General features: G+C 41.3%; 1 protein-coding gene across 1 annotated transcript in view; it reads right to left on the reverse strand.

The window, feature by feature from the left end:
- Positions 1-27,824, reverse strand: part of Trpc5 (transient receptor potential cation channel, subfamily C, member 5) — a 310,854-nt gene that overhangs the window by 17,285 nt on the left and 265,745 nt on the right. The window contains exons 6-7 of the mRNA NM_009428.3: positions 24,920-25,242; positions 17,001-17,196 (exon numbers count right to left, since the gene is read on the reverse strand). Of these exons, the coding sequence (NP_033454.1) occupies positions 17,001-17,196; positions 24,920-25,242 (519 nt within the window). The remainder of the gene's footprint in view (positions 1-17,000; positions 17,197-24,919; positions 25,243-27,824) is intronic.

A 27,824-nucleotide genomic window follows, 5' to 3' on the forward strand; every position in this document is an offset into this window, starting at 1 on the left:
TTGAAATAACAATACTCAACGTCATATGGAAAAACAAACCAAACCAAACCAACCAACCAACCAACCAACCAAACAAAAAAACCCCAGGAAAGCTAAAGCAATCCTGAACAATAAAAGGACTTTCAGAGAAATCACCATCTCAAATTTCAAGCTGTACTACAGAACAATAGAAATAAAACCCACATGCCTTCTCATTCTTTACCTTTGTTGATATTTGAAGCCTACCCAGTCATGTTGTTAGATAACAGACTTTTAAAAATGGTACTTTATGAAAAATTTATTACATGACAATTTGACACAAAACTCTGAATGAATTGACAGTAGCATTATAAAACTATCTTACAGATATAAAAACTATTTCTTAGCATTTACTTTATTAAAATGAAAACATAATTGATACTGACTACTCTTCCTGAATATTATTCAGTATTCATCTATGAATATAATAACTAGTTGGAATAAAAGTACTATATATATGTTTAAGAAATGTATTTACAATAAAATATAAATTTTATGTCTAATGATTGTCAAAATTTATATAATATTTGTGTTTTCTGAACCGTTTTATTTATTTTATTTTTTTCTTAGATATGTTCTTCATTTACATTTCAAATGCTATCTCCTTTCCTAGTTTCCTCTCTGAAAGTCCCCTATCCCCTCCCCCTTCCCTGCTCCCCAACCCACCCACTCCTGCTTTCTGGCCCTGGCATTCCCCTGTACTGGGGCATAAGATCTTCACAAGAACAAGGGCCTCTTCTCCCATTGATGACCTACTAGGCCATCCTCTGCTACATATGCAACTAGAGACAGTTCTGGGAGGGTACTTGTCTGAACTGTTTTTTTTTTCTTTTCTTTTCTTTTCTTTCTTTCTTTTTTTTTTTTTTTTTTTTTTTTTTGGTTTTTTGAGACAGGGTTTCTCTGTGTAGCCCTGGCTGTCCTGGAACTCACTTTGTAGACCAGGCTGGCCTCGAACTCAGAAATCCGACTGCCTCTGCCTCCCAAGTGCTGGGATTAAAGGCGTGCGCCACCTTGCTGGGCTTAGTCTGTCATTTATAGCTCATACTAAGTACTGTTTAAGCTTATAATATAAAGCTTAGATATTAACCCCAAAATATAAAGGTTTTGTTTCTTTAGATTCATTAGTTAGGTGAATGTCTGAGAGCCTTTCATCTGTTAAAAAAATAAATTTGCTGAAAAATGCATGATCTTGGGGTGCAATTTTTAAAATTCTATTATTTGTTTACTTATTTATTCTCTCAGACAATACAACCCAACTGCAGCCTCCTGGCAGGCCCTTCCCTACCGCCCCGCTCTCCCAGGTGCACTGTTGCTCCATTTCCCTTCACTAAAGAGAAGGCCTCCTAAAGATATGAAAGAAACAAGATGCAGTAAGACCAAGCACAAACCTTCATATTGGGGTATGATCTCAAAAATGAGCTGACCAACTCTCAGAGAGATTTTTTTAAAAATTCATGCTCTCATCATCTCTTTCATATGTGGATCATTCACTTACAGTGTTTTCTGGACATAAATAAGGGGCCATTAGAGCGAGATGTAGACAGTAGAATGAGACAGGAATCTGTGAAAGCAGACCAAAAGAATCCAGGAGAAATCACACGAGACACAAAGTAGAAAGAAAGCACTAGCAGGCAGAGGGCTCAATGCCAGGAAGGGGACGAGAAGATAATAAAGCTGACTCTTTCTAAGCGTGTGAAGAATGAAAAACAAAACAATACACAAACGAGTGCCCTTGAATGGAGTATGGAGAGAGAGAGAGAGGCAGAGAGGATACAGGCAGAGAGACAGAGCTTTAATAGACAGTGTGTTCACCTGTTTGAGCCAAGGAAGAACGATGCAATGGCTCCTGTGGAGACGTGGAGATTCAGCTAGTTTCTCATATGCTTTGCCTAGACACTGTGGTATCTGGACATCATCTGTTTTCTGTTTCTTTGTGCTTGAATTCAGCTTTTTCTTTGTATGTGTCTTATTTTTATGTATTTACCTTTTACAATTTTTTATTTACTTTTTAGAAGTTTGTTTAAAACAAAATGTTTCTTTGTACCCCAGGCTGGCCTCAAACTCTGGATTCAGAACTCTCAGCCTCCTGGGTCTTTGTACGTGTTTGAAAAATATAAGCAGCTGTGTCCTTTAAAAAGCAATTTGCTTAATGAAAAAAAAAAAGGCTGTGAATTTGAAAAAAGAGCAAGGAGGATTATATCAGAGGGTTTGGAGGGGGAAAGGGAAGGGAGAAATGATGTAATTATATGATAATCTCAAAATTAAATAGAAACTGTAAAAAGTCATTTGCTATAGGTCTGTGGAGAAATGGATTTGCCTTTGGCAAAGTATGAAAACATGCAGTGGGCCAAGTTATAAGCCACAGTCAACATCTCTTGAGATTAGGAGGATTTCGGATGTTCCAACGTTTAGCTCGTTCACTTATAAGCATTTTGAAAAGAGATCACAGGAGCCCCTCCTGTCACTATCATTCCATTCCCTTGGGGCTCCGACAAATTCACATGGAGACTTGCCAAAGAAGTTGGGAAGGAGCAAAGAAGTCGTTGCAAATACTCTTTGCACTTAGTTTCCCTCCCTCATCCATTTATTATAAGCCAATTCATATATGTCCACTTAGTCAGTTTTCAGTTCCTGTAATAAGCAAATAGCACGTGCCAGGAAAACTGGTAGGGGCTGTAGGGGAGCCCCTGAGACCTAAACACCAGCAAATAGACCATATGGTTTGAGCCACTGCTTGATTAAAAGCTATTTGTATACTGATGACTGTGAACAATATGAGCAATAGAATCTGGCATATAGTTGCTGGTTTCATTCCCAATTTGCTGTCAATTGAATTGCAGGATGATACATGTGGCTTTCATCAACACATTTATTTAAACCTCCCCTAATATATAATGCCTAAGAGGTTTTTTTGTTTTTTTTTTTTTTTTTTTTTTTGCTTTGATCAGCCCAGGACTAGTCTTTCACCTTATATGGTACACTAATCATACATCGCTTGTGTCTTGTCTTGTTTACTTCAAGTGTCTGCTGGTGACGCCAATGCCTTCTTTCTGCCTTACCTTCTCAGACTCCACTCTAACTTTGGAACATATAGATGATGACTTTTGAAAATCAGCCACGCAACCACAAATAGTGGTCCTTTCTCTTCCAACTTTCCAAAAGCTTTAGGACTTTATTGCTACCATCATGTCGCTAGGCGAGACACAACTTCAGTGGTGTGTTCTAATCCATGTGTGGGCCCTGCTTTGTCTTTGAGATCATGGTCTCCTACAGAGCAGGCCAGCGTTTCTATTTGCTTTAGTGCCTTTTGCTGCGTGGATCCATACTCTAACCATAGAACAACCTCTGAGGTTGCTGACTTCTTCAGAGTATAAGCACATGGATCTTGGTGGAATGAACGTATCTCTTCAATTTCACATTTCTCAACAAATGCAAGCTCAAGGTTATTATTCTTGCAAACTATGGAGCCAATTTCTTAAGTGTTCTTGACAGTCTTATGCATTCCCTTGAAACTCCTGCCAGCAGCCATCTTGCTTAGCAAATTGAACAACTTTCTAAGACAACAAAGAGGGGGCAAAACAACACAAACCCAGGGAGAGCAAAGCGAATAATAACCCTTAAAGAGAAAGGCCATCAACCAGGAATCTTTGGCCTTAGGGACAACTCATCAGAAGGGTATTTTGACATCCTTTACAGTAATTATCTCTTCCTTCCTTCCTTCCTTCCTTCCTTCCTTCCTTCCTTCCTTCCTTCCTTCCTTCCTTCCTTCCTCCCTTCCTCCCTTCTTTCCTTCCTTCCTTCCTTTCTTTATTTATTTTTATTTTAGTATATAATAGAGTTTATTCAGGGCATGGAGAGGGGGGTTAAGAGGGTAGTAGAGGCAGAGAAAGGCAGAGAGAGGGAGAGAGTAGAGAAGTAGAGGCCGGCCATGACCACATGGAGAGAGGGGAGAAGAAGATGGGGAGAGAGGGGAGCAAGGGAGCAAGAGGTGAGAGAGAGGCAAGAATAAGAGGTGCTTCTTTTATTTAAACATAAGACTAGCTCTGCTTCCTCAGGATGGAAAAGCAACAGAAATTGCTGTGGCACACACGCCCTAAACAAAAGTGAGAATAGTCATTTTTTCTGTCATCTCAAGGGATGCCAATCTCACTTAGGATACCTTTTTCTCCAAGTAGAATTGGGGGTTTGTGTCTTAAGTATTGCTGCTCATCAGACTTATGTGGGGCAAATGTTAAAAATGTGGATTTGTGGAGCTTACCAAAATGTATACATTGCTTCCTATAGAGTAAAAATGTAATTTAAAAGCTATATTTAAAACATATACTTTAACTCTCTTCTATCTATACACACGCACCCCTTTCTGAGATGGAGTTGCTGTAACTCAGGCTGGCTGGGAACATAAGATGTAGCCCTGGCTGGTTTTACAGTCTGAGCAACTTTCCTGTTTCAACCTCTCAAGTGCTGAGTGTACCAGTCTGGTAGCCCATGCTAGTTTTCCATTTTTCTTTCAATTCATTAAACAAAACAAAACAGGCATGTTCAAAACTCTGGTGCTCAGTGTCTTGCAAGGCCAGACTCCACCCTTTAACTTAGCACTTGTGTGCTGTACTCTAGGGAGGGTTGGTTTTCTGTTCCTCAACACTGGGCAAAATTGTTCTGTTTGAGGCTCCTAAGGCGTTAGCATGAACTGCTCATTCTGACGCTTGTCGCGATTACTTTGAATGCTTTATTGACTTCAACAGAACCTGTACCCAGATGCAAAGCATCAGGGGCAGGGAGCTTTCCAGCTTGAACTCAGTGTCCACTCATCGCCCACAGCATCTTTTGTAGTGGAACACTGATGCCCTATGATAGCCTATTATGTCCTTTGAAACTTCATGAGTGGTTGTGACAACGGGGGGGTGCAATGCTCTAATAAGCTGCCACTGTGTCTCTGCCTGGATCCCATGAAACAACTGGTGAACATGTTCCCCAGCTATGGTTACTGGGTTGTTTTGAGAGAGACCATCTTGATACATAACTCAGGATGACCTTGAACCCACCCCCCTCCTCAATTTACTCCCCAAATGCTGGGGTTACAGTTGTGGGCCAGTATGCCCAGAAATGAGATTTTTAAAAATGAATCTATTCTTTGATATATTCATACATATATGTAGTAAGTTCTGATGACACTCATGTCTCCATCCCCTCTTGTCCTCTCCCTACCTGCTGAGGTCTGCATATTAGTAGCCATTCTGTTCCATGGCTGTCAGCTATTTCATACTGTTGCTGTAATATGCCTGCCAGTCATTGACACAGAAAAATGACTTGACTCAGAGCAAGGTCATGCTGATCCCATATCCTGTTATGTTCTGTATGTTATCTGTGTGGTTGGTTAATCTTAAGAAATTCCACAAAGCTTCATGTAGGGCCTATCAAATTAAAGGACAATGTGAACTGTTATGTCTAAAATGACTTGAGTCAGAGCCAACCCCTGGGCAGCACTTTCTGTGCCTGCTAATGAACTCATTGTGTGTGTGTGTGTGTGTGTGTGTGTGTGTGTGTGTGTGTGTGTGTGTGTTTCCTTTCTAAGCTGACAGAGAAAGACTTTCAGGGTCGTAGCCTCAGATAATTCTGAGCTACATCCCTGATCAATTATTATTAGGGTGTGTGTTCAATAAACCATCCCTGTCTTACTGTTTGTATGGTTTGTGGGCGACTCATGGACCCCAACACACCTTCTACTAAGTTCTCATCCCACTTTCAAGGTTATTTTTTCCTTTGTGAGCAACCAGATTTAATTAGCACCACTTATGTGTAAATGGGTGTAAAGCTATCCAATAGACCATGGGTAACTTGCCAGTGGCTATATCACTGAAGACAATAACGTCTACTTAACTGACTCTCACGTACAATCGAGTTAAGGAATGAATAAATGAATAAACTTGCCACGTGAAACTTGAGACATGAGCTCAGGCATGTCTCAACATTTATGAGAAGGTTGTTTACCTGGAACAAGCAGATAACATTGTCAAAGACATATGCAAGCATGCTTAACAAAGTGTGCAGGGCTGTATTAGGTATATATATATATATATGATATATTATTGATGCCACATATTAAAACCTGGGACTATATTAATTATTATCATGAAGTCTACAAGTGAGGCAGACTTTCTTTCAATTAAACAATTCATTTATCTCCACGCATGAAATACTTGTAAAGAATATAAATCCAGTTATCTCTTTTTTTTAAAACAGGGTTGACAAAGTATAAATCAGATTGCCCGAAGCTTCTTTCTATCAATTCATAAAACGTATTTACTAAGGACCTAATATGTCCCATTTTACTAGGAAGCAGTGGGATATGAAGAAAACAAGTGATAGTCCCTAGTCATGAAGCTTTCTTAGGTCTTCAAAGGTTGAAAAGATGCATACTTTAAAATCAATCCTGTAACTGGGAAACCTAGCCTTGCAGAGACTGGGTTGGTGGATATCCAGGGAAGAAAAGGCAGGGTCTGTGGGCCCTGGAAGGGGGTTAGGGATCGGGATGTAAAGCAAATAAAATATATTTTTTAAAAAGAGCCTACAATATTCTAGAACATGAGTTCTAGTTAAAATGGAGACCCTCGCTGGGTGTAGTGGCGCACACCTTTAATCCCAGCACTTGGGAAGCAGAGGCAGGCAGATTTCTGAGTTCGAGGCCAGCCTGGTCTACAGAGTGAGTTCCAGGACAGCCAGGGCTATACAGAGAAACCCTGTCTTGAAAAACCGAAAAGGGGGAAAAAAAAGGAGACCCTCTGCTCTAAAACATCTCTGCATCAATCAGTTTACCTGTGTGACATGTATAAATGAGGTTTTACAAGCAAAAACCCTGGCATCATCTTTTAGAATCCGCCAGGCGATCCTCTTTATAGCCAGGCCAAGGAGACTGGATGGGGTTAGTGGAGAGATTTATAAACGCATCGATTCAAATTTTGTATAATAATTCTTGGCTCTGGGTTGGGGAGATGGCTCAGCAGTTAAGAGCACTGACTGTCCTTTCAGAGGTCCTGAGTTCAATTCCCAGCAACCACATGGTGGCTCACAACCATCTGTAATGGGAACTGACGCCCTCTTCTGGTGTGTCTGAAGACAGCAACAATCACTCACATATAAAATAAATAAAACTTTAAAAAATGTTGATTCTTTAATGAGAAGAGAAGTCTACAATGCTTGCTTTTCTTCTACTCTGCAAGATTTCTGATGTGCCACAATTATTAGGAGAGACTTGGAGATACCTATGTTTCTCATCAAGACTTTGTTATACAGGGAAAAGTGGGACGGAGAGCAAAGGAAAACAGAATTGTGTGAAGAAAACAAAGGCATAAACGAAACAGAGAAGGTTGGGTATGTAGGAGAAGGAGGATAGGAGGGAGGGAAGGAAAGAGAGAGGGAGAGATGTTATATTCTTTTACGCTGATATGCTCTCTAGTCCCCCTTTAAAACAACAGATTTATCTTGTGCCATGTTCAATTGATGTCCCCGAGAGGCCTGCTCTTTTCTGTGGGGGTAGGAGGTTGTAAGCTGGGGAGAGGGAGTGGATCTGGGGTAGAGGAGGGATTTGACAGAATTGGATGGAGTGGAGGGAGGGGAGGCTTCGGTCAGGATGTATTGTATGAGACAAGAGTAAATGAAAAGAAATGTAAAAACAGCAGGTTTACCTTAACAACTGAGATAATACAAATCGGCTATTATATCTCAAGCAATAGGCAGTGTCTCTGATAATACTCTAGGTATTTTGGTTAGTGAGTAGTCAACACTCCAAGCCCATTTTATCTCTGGTGATCACAGGAAGAGAAAGGCTTTGTTAATGTTAATTTGGAACACACATTTAATGTTTTCTAAGTGTTGTGTGCGTGTGTGTGTGCCCAAAAAAGCCAGAAGAGGGCATTGTATCCTCTGGAACTGGAGTCAAAGGCATTTGTGAACTGTCTGACATCTTTGCTAGGAACCTATTTCCACTCTTCAGCTAAGGCAACAAGACCCTTAAGTGCCGAGTCATGTCTCCAACACCATATTTAGCTCTTCAATTCAAAGCAGAAGCTGGATTCGTGGTGACACACCTGCAGCCTGAGACACGGAGGCACAAGCAAATCCTGTCTGTAAGAGCAACACAGTGAGCTCTTGTCTCCAAACACTGAAACAAAAAGCAAGCAGCCCCCCCCCCCTGGAAATCTCCATCCAATCAGAAATCATTTGTTGTTCCAGCCAAAGGATTGGTAGTATCCAAAACAAGGGCTCTGAGAATAGGGGAGAAGAAGAGGCACACACCTTGGTAATGACCTCTGGGCCATGGACACCTGTCTACAAATGTAGTTTGTAATTTATGAAGAAATCATCCTGAGACCAATCTTGAGGGAGATTCTGTTTTCAACCAGGAGCAATTGTTATCTCCATGAACCCTCTCCTGGAACTCTTTTGAAGTGTACACTGGTAGCTGTTAATCTACGGAGGTTGCTGGCATCTTTGGCTTGGGAACTGCTACCCAGATCGGAGTCTTTGCAAAACCACAATGATGGTGATATTTCCTGTGCCTCCAATCACTTTTTCTTGCTTGTGTCCCTCCCCACGCTTCCTCAGGCACATACAGAGAGAGGCATTAAGGCTAACTGGTAACTGACATAGTCCTGTTTCTGTTAGATTGAGGCAAGATAGAATCTCCATGACAACTATTTATGTTTCTGAACACCCAGGACAGGCATCGTTTCCGATACAGAGAAGCAGTGCAGGTATCTACCCTGTTAGGTTGCCTTTTAATAGCAGGAAAGAAAAGAATGTATTCTTCCCATTTCTCCTTGCCCCTCTGTCAGTCACTGAAACACTTGACATTCAGCAGAAAGCAGCATAGGCTACGACTGCACTTGGAAAACAGAGTTTGGAGCTCAGCAGAACCCTTCTACCACATGCTGTGAATCTCAAGGTGAATCGCTTTGTGCCCAGCAGATACACTCCAAAGGCTTGCGAACACACAAAATCAGAAGGCTGGGAGCGACAGAATGAAGAAAATGCTGTTCCTAAGGTTGACCACCAGGGGGCGAGCCAAACCAGACCCAGACAGAGAGGAGCAGTCTGAGCAGTGAGCAGTTGCTGTTGGCTGTACATCTTTTGCCAAGAGTGCTTCGGTCTCCATCCTGGAGAAGGGTGCTGGCCAGTTCGTTTACTAGTATGGGCATAATTGCAAGAGATATTTTAGGCATACAAGATCGGTTTGGGAAATAAACAGGCAGAGGGCCTAGGTGTTCCAAGGCAGGCATTTGAGAGAATGGTCTTGTCTGTCATGCTCAGGAGTACAGTGGCAGACTTGTTTATTCTGTGGTTGTAGGCTGGTTTTCTGGCAGCATATTTTTTTTTTCGAGACAGGGTCTCATATGTAGCCTTGGCTGGCAGGGAACTTGCTATGTTGATTAGGTTGACCTTGAACTCACCAAGATCTGCCTACCTCTAGTTCTGGAGGGCTAGGATTAAAGGCATGAGCCATGTGCTGGAGAGGCCCGGTCATCAGCACTTCTTGTTCTTGCAGAGGGCCCAGGTTCTATTCCTGGGAGGTAACAACTATCAGTAACTCTAATAACTTCTTTCCTGGCCTCTGAAGGCACTGGGTGTGCAAATACTACACAGACATGCACGCTGGTAAGACCCATCCACATTAAAAAACCAAACCCGAATCTTAAAATATTGTGTTATATCATTTAAGTTGATATCCCTGGGAGGTCTGCTCTTTTCTAAAGGGAAATGGAGTGGATCTAGAGGAGAGGAGGCGAGGCACTGGGAGGAGTGGAAACTGAGGTCAGAATTGTTTGAGAGAAGAATAAAAGTAAGTAAGTAAATGAATAAATACAAGACTGGGAAAAGAATAAAGATGTGAGCCACACCGTTCTCTGACAGAATTAAGGAAAGAGTTGAGGGAAAAGTGTGTGTTTGATGTCTGGTTGCCATGAATGAGAGAGAGAGAGAGAGAGAGAGAGAGAGAGAGAGAGAGAGAGAGTCGGAGGTGTAGAGCATAAGGACTTAGCAAAGACGACAGTTTGCAGAAACAAGACAGTGTCTCCACAGGATCCCTTTGCTTAGAAGCCCAGAGACAGTGAGTCAGTCAGCTAAAGGGAGGGAGGGCTGAGGTTGAATAGACGCTAGATATCCTGTGTGCATCATGGCCTTTGAATTAGAATGCAAGTCAAAAGGAGGAGGTATGATACTGTTGTTACTTTAGATTGGGAGACCTTACTGAGAATTTGTCCTTGGCTAATATCAGAACAGAAACTGAAGACAAGAAATACCAAATGCTGGCCTGGGTGGGTCGGTGAGGGGAGACAATGAATTCCCATACACGATTGATAGGAATGGAAATTAGACTAGCCATTATGGAGAACAAAATGGAGGCGCCTCAACAAAAGAAAAACAGAATTCATAATATCCAACTGTCTCACTTCTGGACATACACACAAAAGACATGGAAATCAGCATACCAAAGGGATATCTGCATCCAGATGTTTATTGTGGCCGTATCACAATAGCTAAAATACAGAATCAACCTAGGTGCCGATCAACAACACATTGGATGGGTAAAGAAAACACTAGGAGTATGCACAATGGAGTAGTACTCTGCCATTAAGGAAATGAAATCCTTCTCTTTTGCAACAAAATGGATGGAAATGTAGGGCATTATGTTTAGGTGAAATAAGCCAGATTCAGAAATACAAGTAGAACACATTCTCTTTCACAAGCACAGGCTCTTAAGAAAGGTTGACCCAAATGCATAATTGCTAGAGTTGGACCAAAGGGAGGTTAGATACATAGAGGCTGGATTTCTATAGTGCTTGCTGTATACATGTAATGAGATAGCATACTAAAACTAGCTAACGCATATAACTTAAGCATGCTAATCAGAAAGGAAACAGAAAGTCGTTTCAATCTCTCTGCCTCAGCTTCCCCATTTATAAAATGAAATTACTAGTAATACCTCACAAAGTGGGTGTAATGGTTTAATGATATAATACACACTGAATGTATTTGTATAACGTATAGCTCATAATGAATGGTGGTCATTAATAGTGATTATAGTGATAATAATAGATAGAAAATAATTGGTTCAGTGCCTGGCAATTGATAAACACATGCCCAAATGCCAGTTATTCTGATTTATTATATAGTAACTACTGAATTTTGACATCTTAGAAAAACTCTAAAACCTCTTAGATTTGGCTAAAGATGGTGAAAATGGGACTTGTCCAGGCGGTTAGCTCAGGATGCTGGGCAGAACTCCCATAGACATCAGTGATGGAGCCCAGAATGAGGATGTATGGAGGCAGACAAAGCAAGCTCACTCCCGTTGTTATGGTTATTCAGACAAGATCTAGAGCCTCGTTGGAGCTCCTAGATACACGAGTCTTCTCCCTGGTTCTCTACCGTGTGCCAGCACCATCTTTACTGGGGCAAAAAGAACTCCATTCATATTGGAAAGGTTTCCCAAGGAAGCAGCAATGGTAGAAAGGAGTGAAGGGCACTTCTCCAGTCTTACTGCTTCCAGCAAACACCAGGACACTCTTAGCTGGTGCACAAGCTATTTCCTTGCCAGAGATAAGAGCTCAGCCCTGCAGTCACTTTTCTGTCTTTTCTAAATTTGAGCCATACTTCAAAGTCAGATCAATATATGTATCTTCTACCTATACTTATGACAATGCAGTTAAATGATACTGGTTGGACTACCACTGAAAGAATAGGTATCACTCAAGTCGTTCAAACCTTGCAGATATTAATAATATGAACACTGATTATACAGGGACGAAGAAGATGAAGAGCTGAACATGGGACACTGAGGCAAGCCAGCATTTAGTAATAATAGGGAGCACCTCTTTTTCCAGTGTTTGAAAGGTAACATGAAGAGGTACTGTTAACATAACCTAGAGACTGGCGCTTCCTCACAAGACCTAGTTGACAGATGAGGCAAGCTGCCTTAATCTATACTACATGGCTGCCCAGTTTCTAATCCCTGCTAGTCTGACTGTTGTTGGACCCATGCTTTTGGTAATAACTGCTAGCTAATACACTCATGATAATAGGGCCGTTGCTCCTTTTCTCTTTAAGGGGATGCTTTATATGTTTTGATGGATGGGCGTGTCTGTTTTCTCCTTCAGGACATGTGGCAGTCCCTGATCAGATTGCTCAGGGTGTTTTGGCAGCATAGAAAGCAGAAACTGAGGTGAGCGAGAGTCAGTATTGAGATTGCTTGAGGGCTTCCCAAAGGGAAGAGCCATCTAGTGACATCTGAAATGGCTCTGTCGCAACTTCATGCAATTTCTAATGCTTCTTGAAATGAGCAAGTCTTTCACCTGGAAAGGGACTTTGGTTATTGCTTAGATTCATTCCAGCTTTCAGAGGTAGGACTGTTTAGTAGGCCTGAAGGCTGGAGGGCTTTATACTGTCTTCTGCGTTCTCCAGAAACAACTCCTTGGGAGTTGAGCCAGGCCCAGGATTTTTCCTGGAAGAAGTCAGGCCTGATAGTAGGGCTTTTATCCCTTGACGAAGACAATAAAAGCTTTTATCACTAGAACTGGTTAGGCTAAGGAGATTGGATAGTTTGGAGTTGTGATAGAACTAGGTAAAGAATGACATTGTGCTATGGCTCTATTTTTTAAAAGGTATGTGTGTGAATGTTTTGTGTGCCACTGCATTTTCTAGAACTGGAGTTACATGAGCCACTGTGTGGGTGCTAGGACCTGAAATGGGGTCCTATTTAAGAGCAGACAGTCCTTTTAACCACTGAGTCATTTCTACAGCACAGTTCTTGTGGAGCACATGCATTTCAAGTAAGGGGCAATGTGACAGCGTGGTGGGGTCAGACTGACCCAACGACTAGCATATTGTGAACAAAGACTAAAGAAATAAGAAAGAAACCAAAGTAATCACATTCTTGACCCGAGTTCTGGGCCATGGACACTCAAATGGTCCAGAAATATAGTTTGTAACTTACAAGGAGAACACAGTGAAACCAACCTTCAGGAAGAACCAGTTTTTAAACAAGGGAGCAATTCTTTCTGAATCTCAGCCCAGAACTCTTTTGAAATACAAATATAGCCATTTTTTTAAAAAAAAAAAAATCTCCGGAATGCCCACTGATAATTGTTATTTTCTATGGAGGCTGCTGGTATCTTTGACTTGGGAACTGCTGTCCAGATCTAAGCTTTTGCAAAACCACAATGATGGTGAGATTTTCTGGGCTGATCTCTTTTTCTTGTTGGTATCCTTTCTGATTATTCTTCAGACATATTTCCCTCATGGAGCCTCTCTTTGCTTATCTGATCTCAGGAAGAGCCAGGATCCATACATTGAAGTTGTCATAGATGACTGGCTACCAGCTCAGATCACAGTTGTTTCCGAACTGGGAACAAAATATTAAGGGAAGAAATACATGAATAGCATCGCAAAATCCGCCTCTGAACACTGGCAGTTTACGGTAACTTCATGTATGTTTCTCATTTGTACATTTTTTTTCTTGTTTAGATTGGACTGCTTGTTAAAGCAGACCATCTCACCAGCATCTTTAAATCCTTCACAGGCCACTGATAGTGCTCAGCTGCTGTGCTTAACCTTTGAACTAGAATAAACACTGGATAATTTCCCAGTGAGATTTGCTGACAACCGAATTCCTACCAAGGCTGAAGCAGCCTGTGATACCCTTTGAAAGGGGAGATATCAATCTCCAGTGGTTTCTCTTTCTGATGTCTTTCCCCCCTATAGCAGAGGCCTTCTTCTAAAGGGACATTTCTGAAGCTAGAGACGTTACAAATGGAATGAAATCGACTTTCTACTTCTTTACAACCTACAAAAACTCAGCTATTTGTGCAATTGGGTTGTCCAATATCAGTATTCTACTGGGTCCACTTCCAAATGGTGTAAATATACAACCAGGAAATCCCAGAGCAGTGGGTAGGATTCAGAATGCTTAGCTCTGGCTCAAGATGTGGGAGATGGTATAGGTCCTGCTCAGGCGGTCTTCTCAGGCTCTTAGGGAGGGGGAATCAAGGTATTTTCTTGGGATTCAGAAGTAGGTGGCATTAAAACCAAACCTGCAACCAGCAGCTGGTGACAAAAGAGTTAGAGTTGATGATTCCCATTCTTCCTAGGAAATGTCACCTAGCTCAGTGGGCACACCGAAGCCCTACATTAGGTGACAAGAAAATGCCACCTTTCCCCCCCTGTCACTAGGAACAATCAACTGCTTGATACTCAGTGAGACAACTAGAAATGCCTTAGCAGGTAGAAAAAGAAACTGTAGATTCCGTGTGTGTTCTCTTCCTTTCTAGAGAGAAGACTAGATGTGAGCATAAATCATAAATCATCTCAAAGCTCTTTTCTAGTTGGATTTGAATGGAAAGGAGAAAGGGAAGAAGGAAGGAGAGAGTGGGGAGCAATGATGCTGATCTCTATTGTGTTATTCCGTTTCAACATAACAATGGAATAGAATTTCAGAGCTGAAGAGGATCTGTAGAGACAGATTCACAGAGCTGGCAACCATATTAGTTGGGCGAAGAAACAGAGGCTCAAGAAGTGGAAAGAAGTTACCTAAGTTGATTCAATGATAAAAGTCAGTCCCAGGATTATAGTCCTTGGTTTTTAATGTTTTCTACTCTACTACCATTCCCTTTATAGTCAGCCACTTACACATCTATGTCCTAAAGTACCCCAGTAGACACTTTTACATACTTAAAACATCCCCAGTGGCAGAAATTCTACAAATTTGCCTTTCTATCACTGTTAGAAACTACAAGAGAAAAATCAAATTATAAGGAGAAAGATTTACTTCGGTTAATGTTTCCAGTTAATGGTTTCTTTCTTTTTCTTTTTCTTTTTTAAAGATTTATTTGTTTATTTAAAGTATACGAGTACACTGTAGCTGTCTGTCTTCAGACACACCAGAAGAGGGCATTGGATCTCATTACAGATGGTTGTGAGCCACCATGTGGTTGCTGGGAATTGAACTCAGGACCTCTGGAAAAAGCAACCAGTGCTTTTAACTACCGAGTCATCTCTCCAGCCCCTAGACAATGGTTTCTTGATCTTGTTACTCTCAGCCTGTGTCAGAACAGCACAGCACAGGAACATAACGGCCAGGGAGTAAAGAGAAAGAGAAAGGGGATGGATAGGATCCCGTAATCCTTTGGTATGCTCCACAATGACTTAATTTCCCATTCAGCCCCACCTACTAAAGGTGCCATTCCTTTCCATTAGCATCATGGACTGGAAACCAAGTGTCTAATATGTTGGCCTGATGGAGGACATCTTAAATCTAAGCCATAGTGCCCCTGTGCTAATATATTTTATTGTCACTTATAGTTGGATCTCTTACTGTAACATATATCCATCACTATTTGGTTCTGTCCATAGTGGAAATGAAGACGAGATGTTTATTATTTCCTCAATATTTGAGAAATGTGGACAGTCTTTGTGAAAGCACATATATCACATAGACATATATGTACATGTATCCGATAACTTAAGTTCATATAGGCTAAATGACTCCTCATAAAAAGCAATACCAAAGAAATAGCACATAGGAAGGAAGAAAAGACGTAGGCTTTATCATTGTTTGCCTTCTGCTTGGTAGCATCAGACTGATCCATATGTAGAGGGCAATCTAGCATCTACACATCCAAGTTCAGAGATATTCAACTAAACTCGTCCTCATTTATCCAGACTCAGTTGTTAATACTCTTTCTAGAAATGATAAACAGGTTTATGAGAATATAAGTCAAAACTGAGTATTTGCTTTGGCAGGGGTGGGGAGACACAGACAGACAGACAGACAGACAGACAGACAGACACAGTGAGAAAGAGAGGCAGAGAGACACACAGAGACACACAGAGAGACAAACAGAAACACAGAGAGGTGCCACAACTAATCCTGAATCCTCTACTGTCCCCATTTCTAGTCTAGGGTAACAAGCACTAATGATTGAAATAATAATATGATGGACAAAAAAAAATCAGCAATGCAAAATGCCAAATGTCATGGTGTATGTCTTTAATGCCAGTACTCCAGAGGCTGAGGCAAGAGGATTGGGAGTTTGAGGCCAGTCAGGGCTACACAATGAGACTTGTCTAAAACCAATGAGCTCAGTCTAAGAAGATCTAGTGGTAGAGTACAGTTACTCATCTCTACTTCATCAAAAGAATAGCCTTTCTTATAAACTGAACATTATACTGCACTTCTGTAATTCAAGGTACTGAGCTAAAAAGAAAAAAAAGGATGATGGAGAGTGGATGATTAAAGGTTGTTAAATTTTCTAAGGTCAAAGTTCAGGGCACTGATACCAAGCTTATATTTAAATAAATGGAATTCTCTTAAGATATCACTTTGCTCATGTTAACCTTTACAAAATTTGACTTAAAAATAAAAACTGTTTGTGAAAAAAAAAAAAAAAAGAAGTCATCAGCAGTTCAGGGTCGTCCTCCAATATGCAGTGAGCTTTAGGCTAACTTTAGATACTATGAGACATTGTATCAGAGACAAAATAGCCCCTCTCTTTCTCTGAAGGTCATGTTGGCAACAAAATTCTAAATGTAGGGAGGAAGATGTTTGCATTGTTTTCCTCAGAGAAGCAGATCAACTTTATTTATCCTGAACATAAGTGAGAGGCCAAATTGAGTAGCGAACTGTGTATAGATCCCTGGAGGTTTGCTTATTGAGGTAAGAAAATGGATGCAAATATTTTAAAAATGTTTTCAACCAATAGCAAGAAAGTCATCAACTAGAGTAACCTAATCTCGATTATTGGCACTCTGTACCCTAAGACTGCAAACCGAATTGCTTGGGAAAGAAATCAATTGAACAACTGACTAATGCATCTTCAGTAATGTAGATTCACGGAGGCAAGCATGCTATTTCATAGGGCTGGCAATGGGCTCCCCATCACTGGGACTTCTCCAGAAACCCAAGGATGCCCCATTGGAAAGCAGTTACTCACGGCAATGAGCTGGTAGGAGTTGTTCATCATGGCGATGAGCATATTCAGCAGCACTACCAGGGAGATGACGTTGTATGTCCCAAACATCGTAGCTCCCACAAACTCAGTGAACTCATGTCGGGCCTTCACATTGGTAACATAGAGATTTAGGAGGCCAAAGACAGACCAGAAGAGCGACTGAAGGGTTTCAAAGAGCCTAAAAGAGATTAAGAGTAGGTTAGACAGAAGTGGATGTTCACAGTCAGCTATTGGATGGGTCACACGGCCCCCAATGGAGGAGCTAGAGAAATTACCCAAGGAGCTAAAGGGAACTGCAACCTTATAGGTGGAACAACATTATGAACTAACCAGTACCCGGGAGCTCTTGTCTCTAGCTGCATATGTATAAAAAGATGGCCTAGTCGGCCATCACTGGAAAGAGAGGCCCATTGGACTTGCAAACTTTATATGCCCCAGTACAGGGGAACACCAGGGCCAAAAAGGGGGAGTGGGTGGGTAGGGGATGGGGGGGTGGGTATGGGGGGCCTTTGGGATAGCATTGAAAATGTAAACGAGGAAAATACCTAATAAAAAAAAAGAAAAAAAAAGAGTAGGTTAGTTTTCTAAGGAGGGTACAAGAAGAGAGCAAACATGAGGTGGCAGCCAGATTCTGGACAGGGAGAGTGGCCTGCTCATGTATCTCCTGTATTTTGGTCTCTTTCCTAACACAACAGGATAGACAGCTCATTTCATTTGGACACTTTGTGCTGCTACCTGGAATATTATCTCTCCCCTCTCAGTACACTGAACTTGTGTCCTCTAGAAGAGCAACACGTCATCTTAACCATTGACATCTCTCCAACCCTGCTCAAACTAAAAAACGCTCACTCAGAACTGATTTCATGGGCTATTTCCTCTGTCAAATGCTATTTCCCACCTCCAGACCATGTTATCTATTACCTTTCTAATGATTTGGGGTTAGTAAAAGCAGAGTATAGAACATGGAGCTTTCCAAGTTTGAGCAGGGCTGGAGAGATGTCTCAATGGTTAAGATGACGTGTTGCTCTTCTAGAGGACACAAGTTCAGTTTCTAGGATGATGTTACAACTGTCTGTAACTCTAGCTCTAGGGAACTCTGTCTCTTCTGGCCTCTGTAGGCACCTGCACTCATATGTCTACCTTGACATACACACACACACACACACACACACACACACACACACACACACACACACACACGCACCCCTACAGGTAATTACAATTTTTAAAAAAGTAATATGGAGCTTAGGCTTTGCTGCACCATGTTGAAATCTCAGCTAACATTTGCTTCCTCTCACTCACTGAGTAAGCATGAGGGCACGTTGCCTTTCTTCTCTACCTTGGTTTTGGTCCAGGGCATGGAGTATAGAGGCCCACAAATATGATCGCCATCACTGTGTTGTACCTGAGACCAAAGTTGCTACTTCGTGGTTCTCATAGGGCTCAGCTACTATTAAGGTCAGCGGAAGAGCATGATGAATCTCAAAATAATAAGTCATATGTTTTAATGATATATACATTGAGCATTATTAAGACCTCACTTTTTATGCATGCTTTGCACGTTCTTTTTAAAAATAAAATTGACAAGAACTCACTGTGTGGGCTAGACTAGCCTCAGATTCAATAAGATTTGCCTGCCTCTGCCTCTTGATTCCTCGGAATAAAGGCATGCACCACCATGTCCTGGCATGTTTTATAGCTTTATGAATTCATTATTATCATGACTCATAAAACTTTACTGTGAAAAGCAGCGTTTCCACTATCATAGGTGTTACTAATCTATAAAGTGATGCGGCACTGCCAAGAAATGGGGAAAATAGGTGATGGGGACCCTAGAGACATAGCCAAGAGATGCTTTTTAGACGAAAACTACAGGATCTCAAAAATCTGTGGAGGAAATTGTGGCTTTTTCATAAACGAGAAATCAATAAATCAAAAGAAAACTTTACTCTTATTGATGATGTTACATTCAGAGATTGGTTGGCTCAAGGACACTGAGCTAGTAACTGCTGAGCCAGAATTCAAGGGCAGGTTTGTGTGACCTCGCCAAGTCATTACATCAGTCTCTATGAGATGGCTTCACAAATTATTGCTTCCTGTTTTAGTCTCCATACCCAAACATGGGACTTTGCAAAAGTCTGCCTGGAGCAATACAGTGCAGTCGGCTCATGATGGCACATAGGGCATTTCCCAAGCAAGAAAAATTGCAGAAAAACTACTCTTAAGAATGAATACTTTTTTTTTTTTTAGTTTGCTCAAAAATGTACTCTTCTTCATTTGTAAGGTAGAATCTGGAGTATCAGGAATTCATTGTTGTCCTCAACCACACAGTGATTTGGAAGGTAGACTGGTTTACATGAGACCCTGACTCAGATGGGAAAAAAAAAGTTATCCTCACACTATTTTTTTTTTCTGAGCAGTGCTGGTGATGGAACCAGGACAGTGTACATGCGATGTAAGTCTTTTAGCACTGAACTCCACCCCTAGCCCAAGAATTGGCTTGCTTTAAAAAACAGGAACTTATCTCATTGGATTGCTTTAGGTCATCTGTAATGTGCATGTAATAATTTCACAAATTGGTGGGGTAAAATTTTGATACAGGGAGATTCTATGTGATGACCAAATCATGTTAATTGCCATCTTTCATGCCTCTAGCGTCTGTCATTTCTTTGTGGTAAAACACTAAAATCCCATCTCCTAGCCAGTGTGGAATATATACTGCCCTTATCTAGAGTCATCCTACTGGGGACAAGAACACCAGGGCTCCTTGCTCCTATCTTAGTACAACACCTTTCCCATTGGCCAAGCTTTCCCATCCCCCTCCCTCCTATTCTTCTTCACCTTTGATAGGTGCCGGTCAGTTCTAGTACTAGACTTCTCAAAGCTTATTTTTATCCCCATTTCAAAGCTTATATTTTGTTTGATGCAAGTAAATACTAAGTGACTAAGCATTTGAAAATCGACAGTAAGATGGGAGTCTAAAAAAAAAAAAAAAAGATGGGAGTCTATAGTTCAGGGGCCAGGGCGTGAGAAGCAGAGGCTATGACAAGTGCTGGTAGTACAGATCTGTGCCACTGTACTGAGATTATGTGATGCTGAGGATAGAGCACAGGTTTTGTGCATAGCAGGTAAGCTCTCTACCAGCAGACCTGCATTCTCAGCACCTCTTCTGAATTGCCAGGACATGGGAAGTCAGAGCTAAGCAATACATTGTATCACACAGATCAGCAGAAGGTTAAAAATAGGGAGCTATGAGGTGCAGAAATCTACTTCTGCTATGAGGGCACAGCCAGGGCTTGGTGGTGGTTTTTACACATTAGAATCCAGGACCATATGTAGCTCCACAGAGCCAGTTATCTTCCCATATTCCCGGTACAAGGGCAGATTAGAGCCTATATGTCTGGGTTGATATTATGGCTCTGCCACTTAGGATTTATGCAACTGGAAGCAGCTTGGTTAATTGCCTTGTGCCCTAATTTTCATACATACAATGGGTAATAATAAGACTGACTACCTCATGGCCAGGGCAGGAGGATAAAGTGTGTTTGTTCACATAGACCTGATTTATAAGAGTACGTGGACTTCAGAGCACGCGCAACCACTAACTATTTTCATTACTACTATTGTTAAGCCATCTATCCTCATGTTCCTATGCTCCCTGTAGGTTTTTTGAGTCTTTATAAGTTATTATTCATTTCTGTCTTTCGTACTACATAGTTGTGACAATAATACACCTGCTTCTTGTGTCTTAGAATTTTTATATTGGCCAGTGAGATGGCTCAGCAGGTAAAGTTGTTTACCATCAAACCTGATGCCCTGAGTTCGATTCTCAGAACCTACATGGTAGAGAGAGAAAAGCTACTCCTGTGAGTTGTTCCGCAATACACTATGGTACATGCTCACCCACACGTGTACACACATGAATACAATACATAGGTGAAAAATGTTGACAGTTTTTGATATAGACACCTTTTATGTATGATCTTCATAGGTATTATTTGAATAGCTGCCCTACTGTCTACCTAGCAAGGACAAAGGCTATCTAACAAACTACCCAGGCTTTGTGTGAAAAATCAATGGCATGCTTCATAATTTTCTGATAACACAGGACTGGGAAGGATAGCTAATAGATTGAAATGAAGAATCAAGATTAAGAAAGAAAGTCATCCTCTGACTGCTACACTCAGGCTGGGGCATATGTGCCCCCGTGCCCCCCCCAACAAAATGTAATAAAAGAGATTTGAAAAGATTTCAACAGCAGAAGCAATAGGCTGAAAGGAACAGATGGAATATAAAAGAGAACCATGTATAGCTTTGCTCTTCAACCAATTGTCCAAGTGCTGGAGGAGCAATAGCAAAATAAGCCAAAGGGTTTTGCTGAAAACAGGCTTAATGTGATCAGTAGAGTGGCAGAGCTGGACAGACAATTTAAGCTGCCTATGGAGTAGAAATAGAAGCAAATGATCTCCAATTAAAAATAGGATTGCTTCACGTCTGTCCGTGTTGTAAATGGCTTTCCTGTAGAGCTGGTGACTCTAGACAAGGTCAACCAAACTTCCCAACATTTATTTCCAAGTGATATGGTATAATATCTATATGATATGTTATCACTGGGAAACATCTGAGAGAAGCTCCATAAGTTCCTCTTATATTATTTCTTATGGTTGCACTCATGTAAATCTATAATTATCTCCAGATTAAAAATGATAGTTATTGGGGCTGGTGAGATGGCTCAGTGGTTAAGAGCGCCGACTGCTCTTCCGAAGGTCCCAAGTTCAAGTCCCAACAACCACATGGTAGCTCACAACCATTCCTAACAAAATCTGATGCCCTCTTCTGGAGTATCTGAGGACAGCTACAGTGTACTTACATATAATAAATAAATAAATCTTTAAAAAATGATAGTTATCACTGGTCTTTGATTTTGAATAACTTTAAGTCCTGGGCTGATGTATGGTTAAGTACAAACCTGCTTACGGTGGGAGTCTCAGTTTAGTGGGGACAGAGACAGATGACTAAGATACAGAAGGTTACATATTATAGAAGACACATGTTTACAATGCTGTAGGGCAACAGAAGAAATCTACAGCTGAAAAAGGGTAAGAAAAGGAATTAGAATGGGTGACACTTAAAATCTAGAAGGATGGAGAAGAGTTTTCCAAACTGGCTAGGTGGGTGTGATGGCTAGTCTTGGTGGTCACCTTGACACACCTGGAAAGATGGAACCTCTTCGGGAGAATTGCCTCCATCAAATTGGCCTGTGGGCCTTTCTGTGAGGATATTTTACTGATCGCTAATTGATGGAGGAGGTTCTAGCCTACTGTGTACTGTATCATCCCTAGGCATGAGGGCCTGGGTTATTTAAGAAAAGTTGTGGATCATGAGTCTGGAACCAAGCCAGTAAGCAGCAGTTCCCCGTAGTTTCTGCTTCAGTTCTTGCCTCCAGGTTCCTTCCTTGAGTGACTGCACTGATTTCCATCAAGGATGGACTGGGACTTGGAGGTATAAGATAATATAAAGCTCTCCTTCTCCATGCTGTTTTTGGTCAGGGCCATTTATTACAGCAACAGAAATCCAACTTCAACTATGAGGACAGGCATTCCAGGCAGAGGACATACTGCATTATGTTCAAGACCTATGCAGCTGAGACAAGAAGCTTTTGTGTCTCTGGGGAGCAGAAAAATGACTATGAAGGAAAAGTGTGTAGAGGCCTGTGTTCAAATTTCTGAGCCCCTGCATGATATGGTAGAAGTTGGGTTTATAGAGGAAAATGGTGTAGACTGGATAGGCGCGAAGCTGGGGTTGGTGATACTGGGATTTTGATAGAAGTTTCCACAGAGTGTGGAGGGACATTATTATGAGGGGAAACAGGACTGCAGGCAGGGAGACCACTTAAGAGGCTGTTGCTATAGTCCTCAGGATTTAGGCCTGAACCTAAACAGTGCTTCTCTCTGTCTCTCTGCTTCTCCATCTCTGTCTCTGTCTCTCTGTCTCTGTTTCTCCCTCCCCCCACCTCTCTCTCTCTGTCTCTCTCTCTCTCTCTGTCTCTCTCTGTCTCTGTCTCTCTGTCTCTCTGTCTCTCTGTCTCTCTCTCTCTCTCTCTCTCTCTCTGTGTGTGTGTGTTTTGTAGGAGCTTTAGAAAGTAAAACTGACAGGGTGAGTGGAAACACTCAGTATTTCATGAATAGTGTAAGCATGTCAGATGACTTATAGGATTCTGGCTGCTGTCATCTAATGAGCTGAGGAATTAAAGGGAAAATAAGTTAGAGTGACTACGGAGATAAGTGATTTAGTCGCAGACATTCTATGTCTTGAGAAGCATGTAGAATGACTAGCCAAGTGCTTCTCTTTGTATGAGGTATCTAAACAAGCTCACATGAACGAATGTAAAGGTTATTAACGTGAAGTGAAATAAGCCAGCCATACAAAAAACTGTAAGATCTCCCTTATATATGGAATGTAAAAGAATTGACATTGTAGAAGTACAGAGTGGAGTGGTAGTTATTAGAGGCCGAGAAGGAGTGGAAGGTGGGAGAGGTGGGAGACTTTGGACAACCTAAACAATGTTGCAGTTGGATCGGAGCAAGAAGGTCTGGTGATCTCTAAAACGATAGGGAGACTACAGATTAGAGTAGCACATTGTATGTTTCAGACTGGCTAGAAGAGATTCTGTTTGTTTCACCACAAAGGAACAAGAAAGACTTTAGGTGCTGAGGATGCTAATTATCCAGATTTGACCATTGGACACGGTGCACATATATCAGAACTTCACGTTATACCTCTAAGATTTGTGTATGTATATGTGCAATGATTAGTTTAATGACTAAGGATCATGATGAAACTTTGGGTCTACAGAATGGATGTTAAGATGAACAAAGTAAAGGACACTGAAGTGGGGCTCCTAACCTAAGAGAATTGCATGAGTCATCCTTCCTTCCTTCCTTCCTTCCTTCCTTCCTTCCTTCCTTCCTTCCTTCCTTCCTTCCTTCCTTTCTTTCTTTCTTTCTTTCTTTCTTTCTTTCTTTCTTTCTTTCTTTCTTTCTTTCTTTCTTTCTTTCTTCCTCCCTCTCTCCTTTCAAAACTCCTTCCCTCTCTCCATCTCATCCTCCCTTCTTTTTGCTTTTGCTCTTTTGAGATGGGGTACCACTGTGCAGCCTAGGTGATTCTCAAACTCATGAATTTCCTTCCTTGGCCTCCTGCATTCTGAGAGAATATAACATGTGCAACTACATCGAGTTGCTCTTTTTCTTTCTCTGTTCTATTCTCATCATTCTAAAGCCATTCAGGGGGTGGAAAAATTCCAAAGAAGCAGGTCTTTATAGTAGGAAGGTGAAGCACAAGCACAGAAATTACCTTTCTAGAAGTTGTGGTTTCCGGGGCAAAGAGCTGCCTTCTATACTGCAAATTGGAGCAGAGTCATTTCCAGCCACCACCACCCCTCCAATCCTTAAGTTGGTCTAGTAGGCTAGCTGACTATAATTTTGCCTCAAGTCTGTCTTACTTTGCATGCAAAAGGGAGTTCATTAAGATACTTTTGTCTTCTCTGCTTTGAGCTTGACTTACAGTAGTGAAGTTAATTTTGTAGCCATGAGTATCCTATGAATAGTCTTGTGCTTACACATCCTTCATGGCTACCACTCTTTGAGCACTACAAGAAATACTTAGAACTACCTTTTTAAAAATGGAATCAGCATGGCTCTCTCTGTCTCTGTTAAATCTCTTTCTCTTCTAATGCTACTTTCCTATGTTGAAGGAAGAATTTTCTTCTATACTAGACCGTTTGGGTAGATCTGCAGATAGCTCTGTTCTCTCATGAAGAGATACTGATGAAGCTGTGCGTGGAAAACAGAATAAAAAGGAAGACAGAATGAAAACAGAGGAAAGAGCGGTGCACATCTTACGTGGAGAAGGCGTTGTTCTGTTTTTCACATCGGATCCCCTTGCAGTTGTTAGGTTCATCAATAGCTCTGGTCTCATAGTAAAAGTAAAGCTGGTTCAGTCCGTTGGCAAAAGCCAGTAGTACTAGGCAGTAGATAAAGAGAAATTTGAGTATATCAAGCAGCATTCGTCCCAAAGAGATCTGCAGAGGCCCTAAATGGGAGTTGGCTGTGAACAAGGATATGAGACGCAAGGAACTTAAAATGTTGGATATTGCGAAGAGTGCTTCTGCAATCAGAGTCGGGTGCCACATTTCCCATTCTTCCCTTGGACGAGAACCATTATACTGGAAAAAAACACACACAAGTGCACAATATGAGAAGTACAGTGAGTATTTCCAAAAATCTCCCCTTTGCACCCTTCCACACACACAATATGTACTCTATACTCCGCTTACATAAAATTATTCTTGCATGTCACTGTTTGTTTGTCTTTTTGCCCCATTCAATCAGTACACAGTGCTAATAACGCTCTCCCTCCCACTCTTATCCAAATATATACCAAGCATATATACATAGCAGAAGGAATCTCAGAGCCATCATCTGCAGCAGCCACCTGTGGTTTATCAACAGACATTTTCTAACTGCGGGCTTACCAGATTGTTGTTGAGTATTTCTGAAAAGGAGCCATTGGGGTGCCCAAGCTAGTGGGTACCAAACTATTTTCACTTCTTAGTGAAATTTCAACTCAGACCTATACCTCAACCCCTCAGCTTGGCTTGAAACACGGTTAATTTGAAGTTACTGAAGGATAATGGATAGAGGCAGCCTCCTGTGTGTTCATCCTCATGGCTCTGCTGCTTGCAGTTTCAGGCTGATAGAGAGTCCTTAGGGAGCCTTTTCCTCAGAGCTTTCTGCTGCATTTTTAGCAGTTTGTAATGTATTCTCCACCATTGCAAATGGCATGTCAACCTTCCAGGTAGCAAATTTAGTACTTCTCCACTTAGCAGCATATGGATGTATTTTGCTGTTTCTTTAACAACCTTACAAGTTAGAAAGGCCTTCTAGTGCAAATGAAGAAGCAGGAAGTTGGAGGAAAGGGAATAGCCAGATTTATAGAGTTGGTTGCCTATTTCCAGCCTCTTGAAGACCTCTGTCTTCTGGAATGTGAGGAATAGCCTCATGGAGAAGTGGGAGATGGTGAGGACTGGACTCCGATTTGGAGATCATCACTTAAAACTGCCTGTACCCTTTACCTTCAGAATAAAAAAGGATAACACCATTCCCACCCGCTGGACATGTTTGTGATTCAATATTTATCTGCACGACTGACTCTCTCTATTCCACAAGGAAGGATGGTATGGAAAAACAAGGAACTGATCATTAACCTTCCCAAGGACATGATAGGTTTTGCCTGGAATTTAATTTGAAGAATAACTACTTTGCTCTCTCATTTAAGCATCACAATTTCTCAGGACTGAATGTAGGCATCTTTCCTGAGAAAAAGTGTTGGGGGTCAAATTATCTTGTAGGCGCTTCCCAGTGTACTTCACTTCCAACAACCAAGAAAACTGATGGTGTTAAAATCACTTGTGTGTATCCAAGATTCTTCATTGTCAGAGGAATCAGAGAGACTGTGCCACATATGTGCTTCTGTTTCAGATAGATGTTTTGGAGGCTGATCAGTTTTCTATAATCTTAGCCAAATTTCCCATACATTTCCATTTTTTCTTCAAAGGAAAGGAAACCCAAACCAGTTTTTTGCATCACAGTGAGCAAGTGGGTGGTATGCCTGGCTTACAAATAGAGGAACTGAAATCCAGAGTGGCTTGCTAAATATCATGCAACAAATTTGGTGGCAGAGACAGAACTGAACTCCAGGTCCCTCAACATTAAGTCTAGCACTGCTTCCATGAAATGTCACTCAAATGGGAATTGATCTCACAACACAGATGTTACAAAGGTCGGTCCAAGTTTTGAGATCTATGTGAGAGATGGCAATTCTTTGCTGATAACCAAACAGAACCTATGTTTCAAAATGAGAATGAATCACAGTATAGAATTGATTTGACTTTCCATTCCCTCTCTCTACCACAGGGAAGTCTGTTGCCCACAGGATGGGGAATCTGGATGTGCAGAAGTGTGAAAGACAATTCTCATTGGACATCTCTAGTCTGCATCTTATAGCTCTGGAGAACTCCTTAGCAGACAGGTGATGGGTGTGGGGAATAAGGTTAGAGTTCATCTAGGATAGACATCAACACCAAGTGCCAGATAATGCGTACGTTGGCTTTGTCAGCTGTAGGTCTCTGTCATAACTTAACACTCCCTTTGTAGCACTAAAGTGACCAAAGACAGTACATAGATGAATGGATGTGACATTGAGCCAAATTTGGTTCATAGACCAGAGCTTAATAACTCCTGATCTAGTACTGTAAAATTTAAACTGTATTTCTTAGACCCTCAGGGTTCAATGGAGACATCTAACGGCCATTGTGGGAGCCAAAGAAGCAGACTAGATGGCCCATTCTTTATGTCAAATTTAGCTCTTTGAGCTATATCATATACTGTAGTTCTTTGTAAGTCTCTGCTTGAAGATATGTTTTCATGGAATCCAAGGCTTGAAAACCAATGGAGTTTAGTTTGCTTATTTATCAGAGGCAGGACTAAAACTCTGAGAGGTGGAAGGATTGGTTGGTGGTGATCAACCTCACAGGTGGGAGGAGAGATTAAATTCATGTTTAATTAAGCTAGGTTAGTGATACTGGGAAATACATGACATTTCTTGCATTCTTTGAAACAGACTGCAGTTTGAAACTTGGCCCCACGTCTTTTCAAAGAGGTGTGAATTACATTCTGTTACCCCAAAATAAAAATCTGAAGATGGATCAGCTGACGTGGGGAACTCCATGATAGCATGGACACGAAG

This window comes from Mus musculus, chromosome X, assembly GCF_000001635.26.
Source record: "Mus musculus strain C57BL/6J chromosome X, GRCm38.p6 C57BL/6J".
NCBI classification, from domain to species: Eukaryota; Metazoa; Chordata; class Mammalia; order Rodentia; family Muridae; genus Mus; species Mus musculus.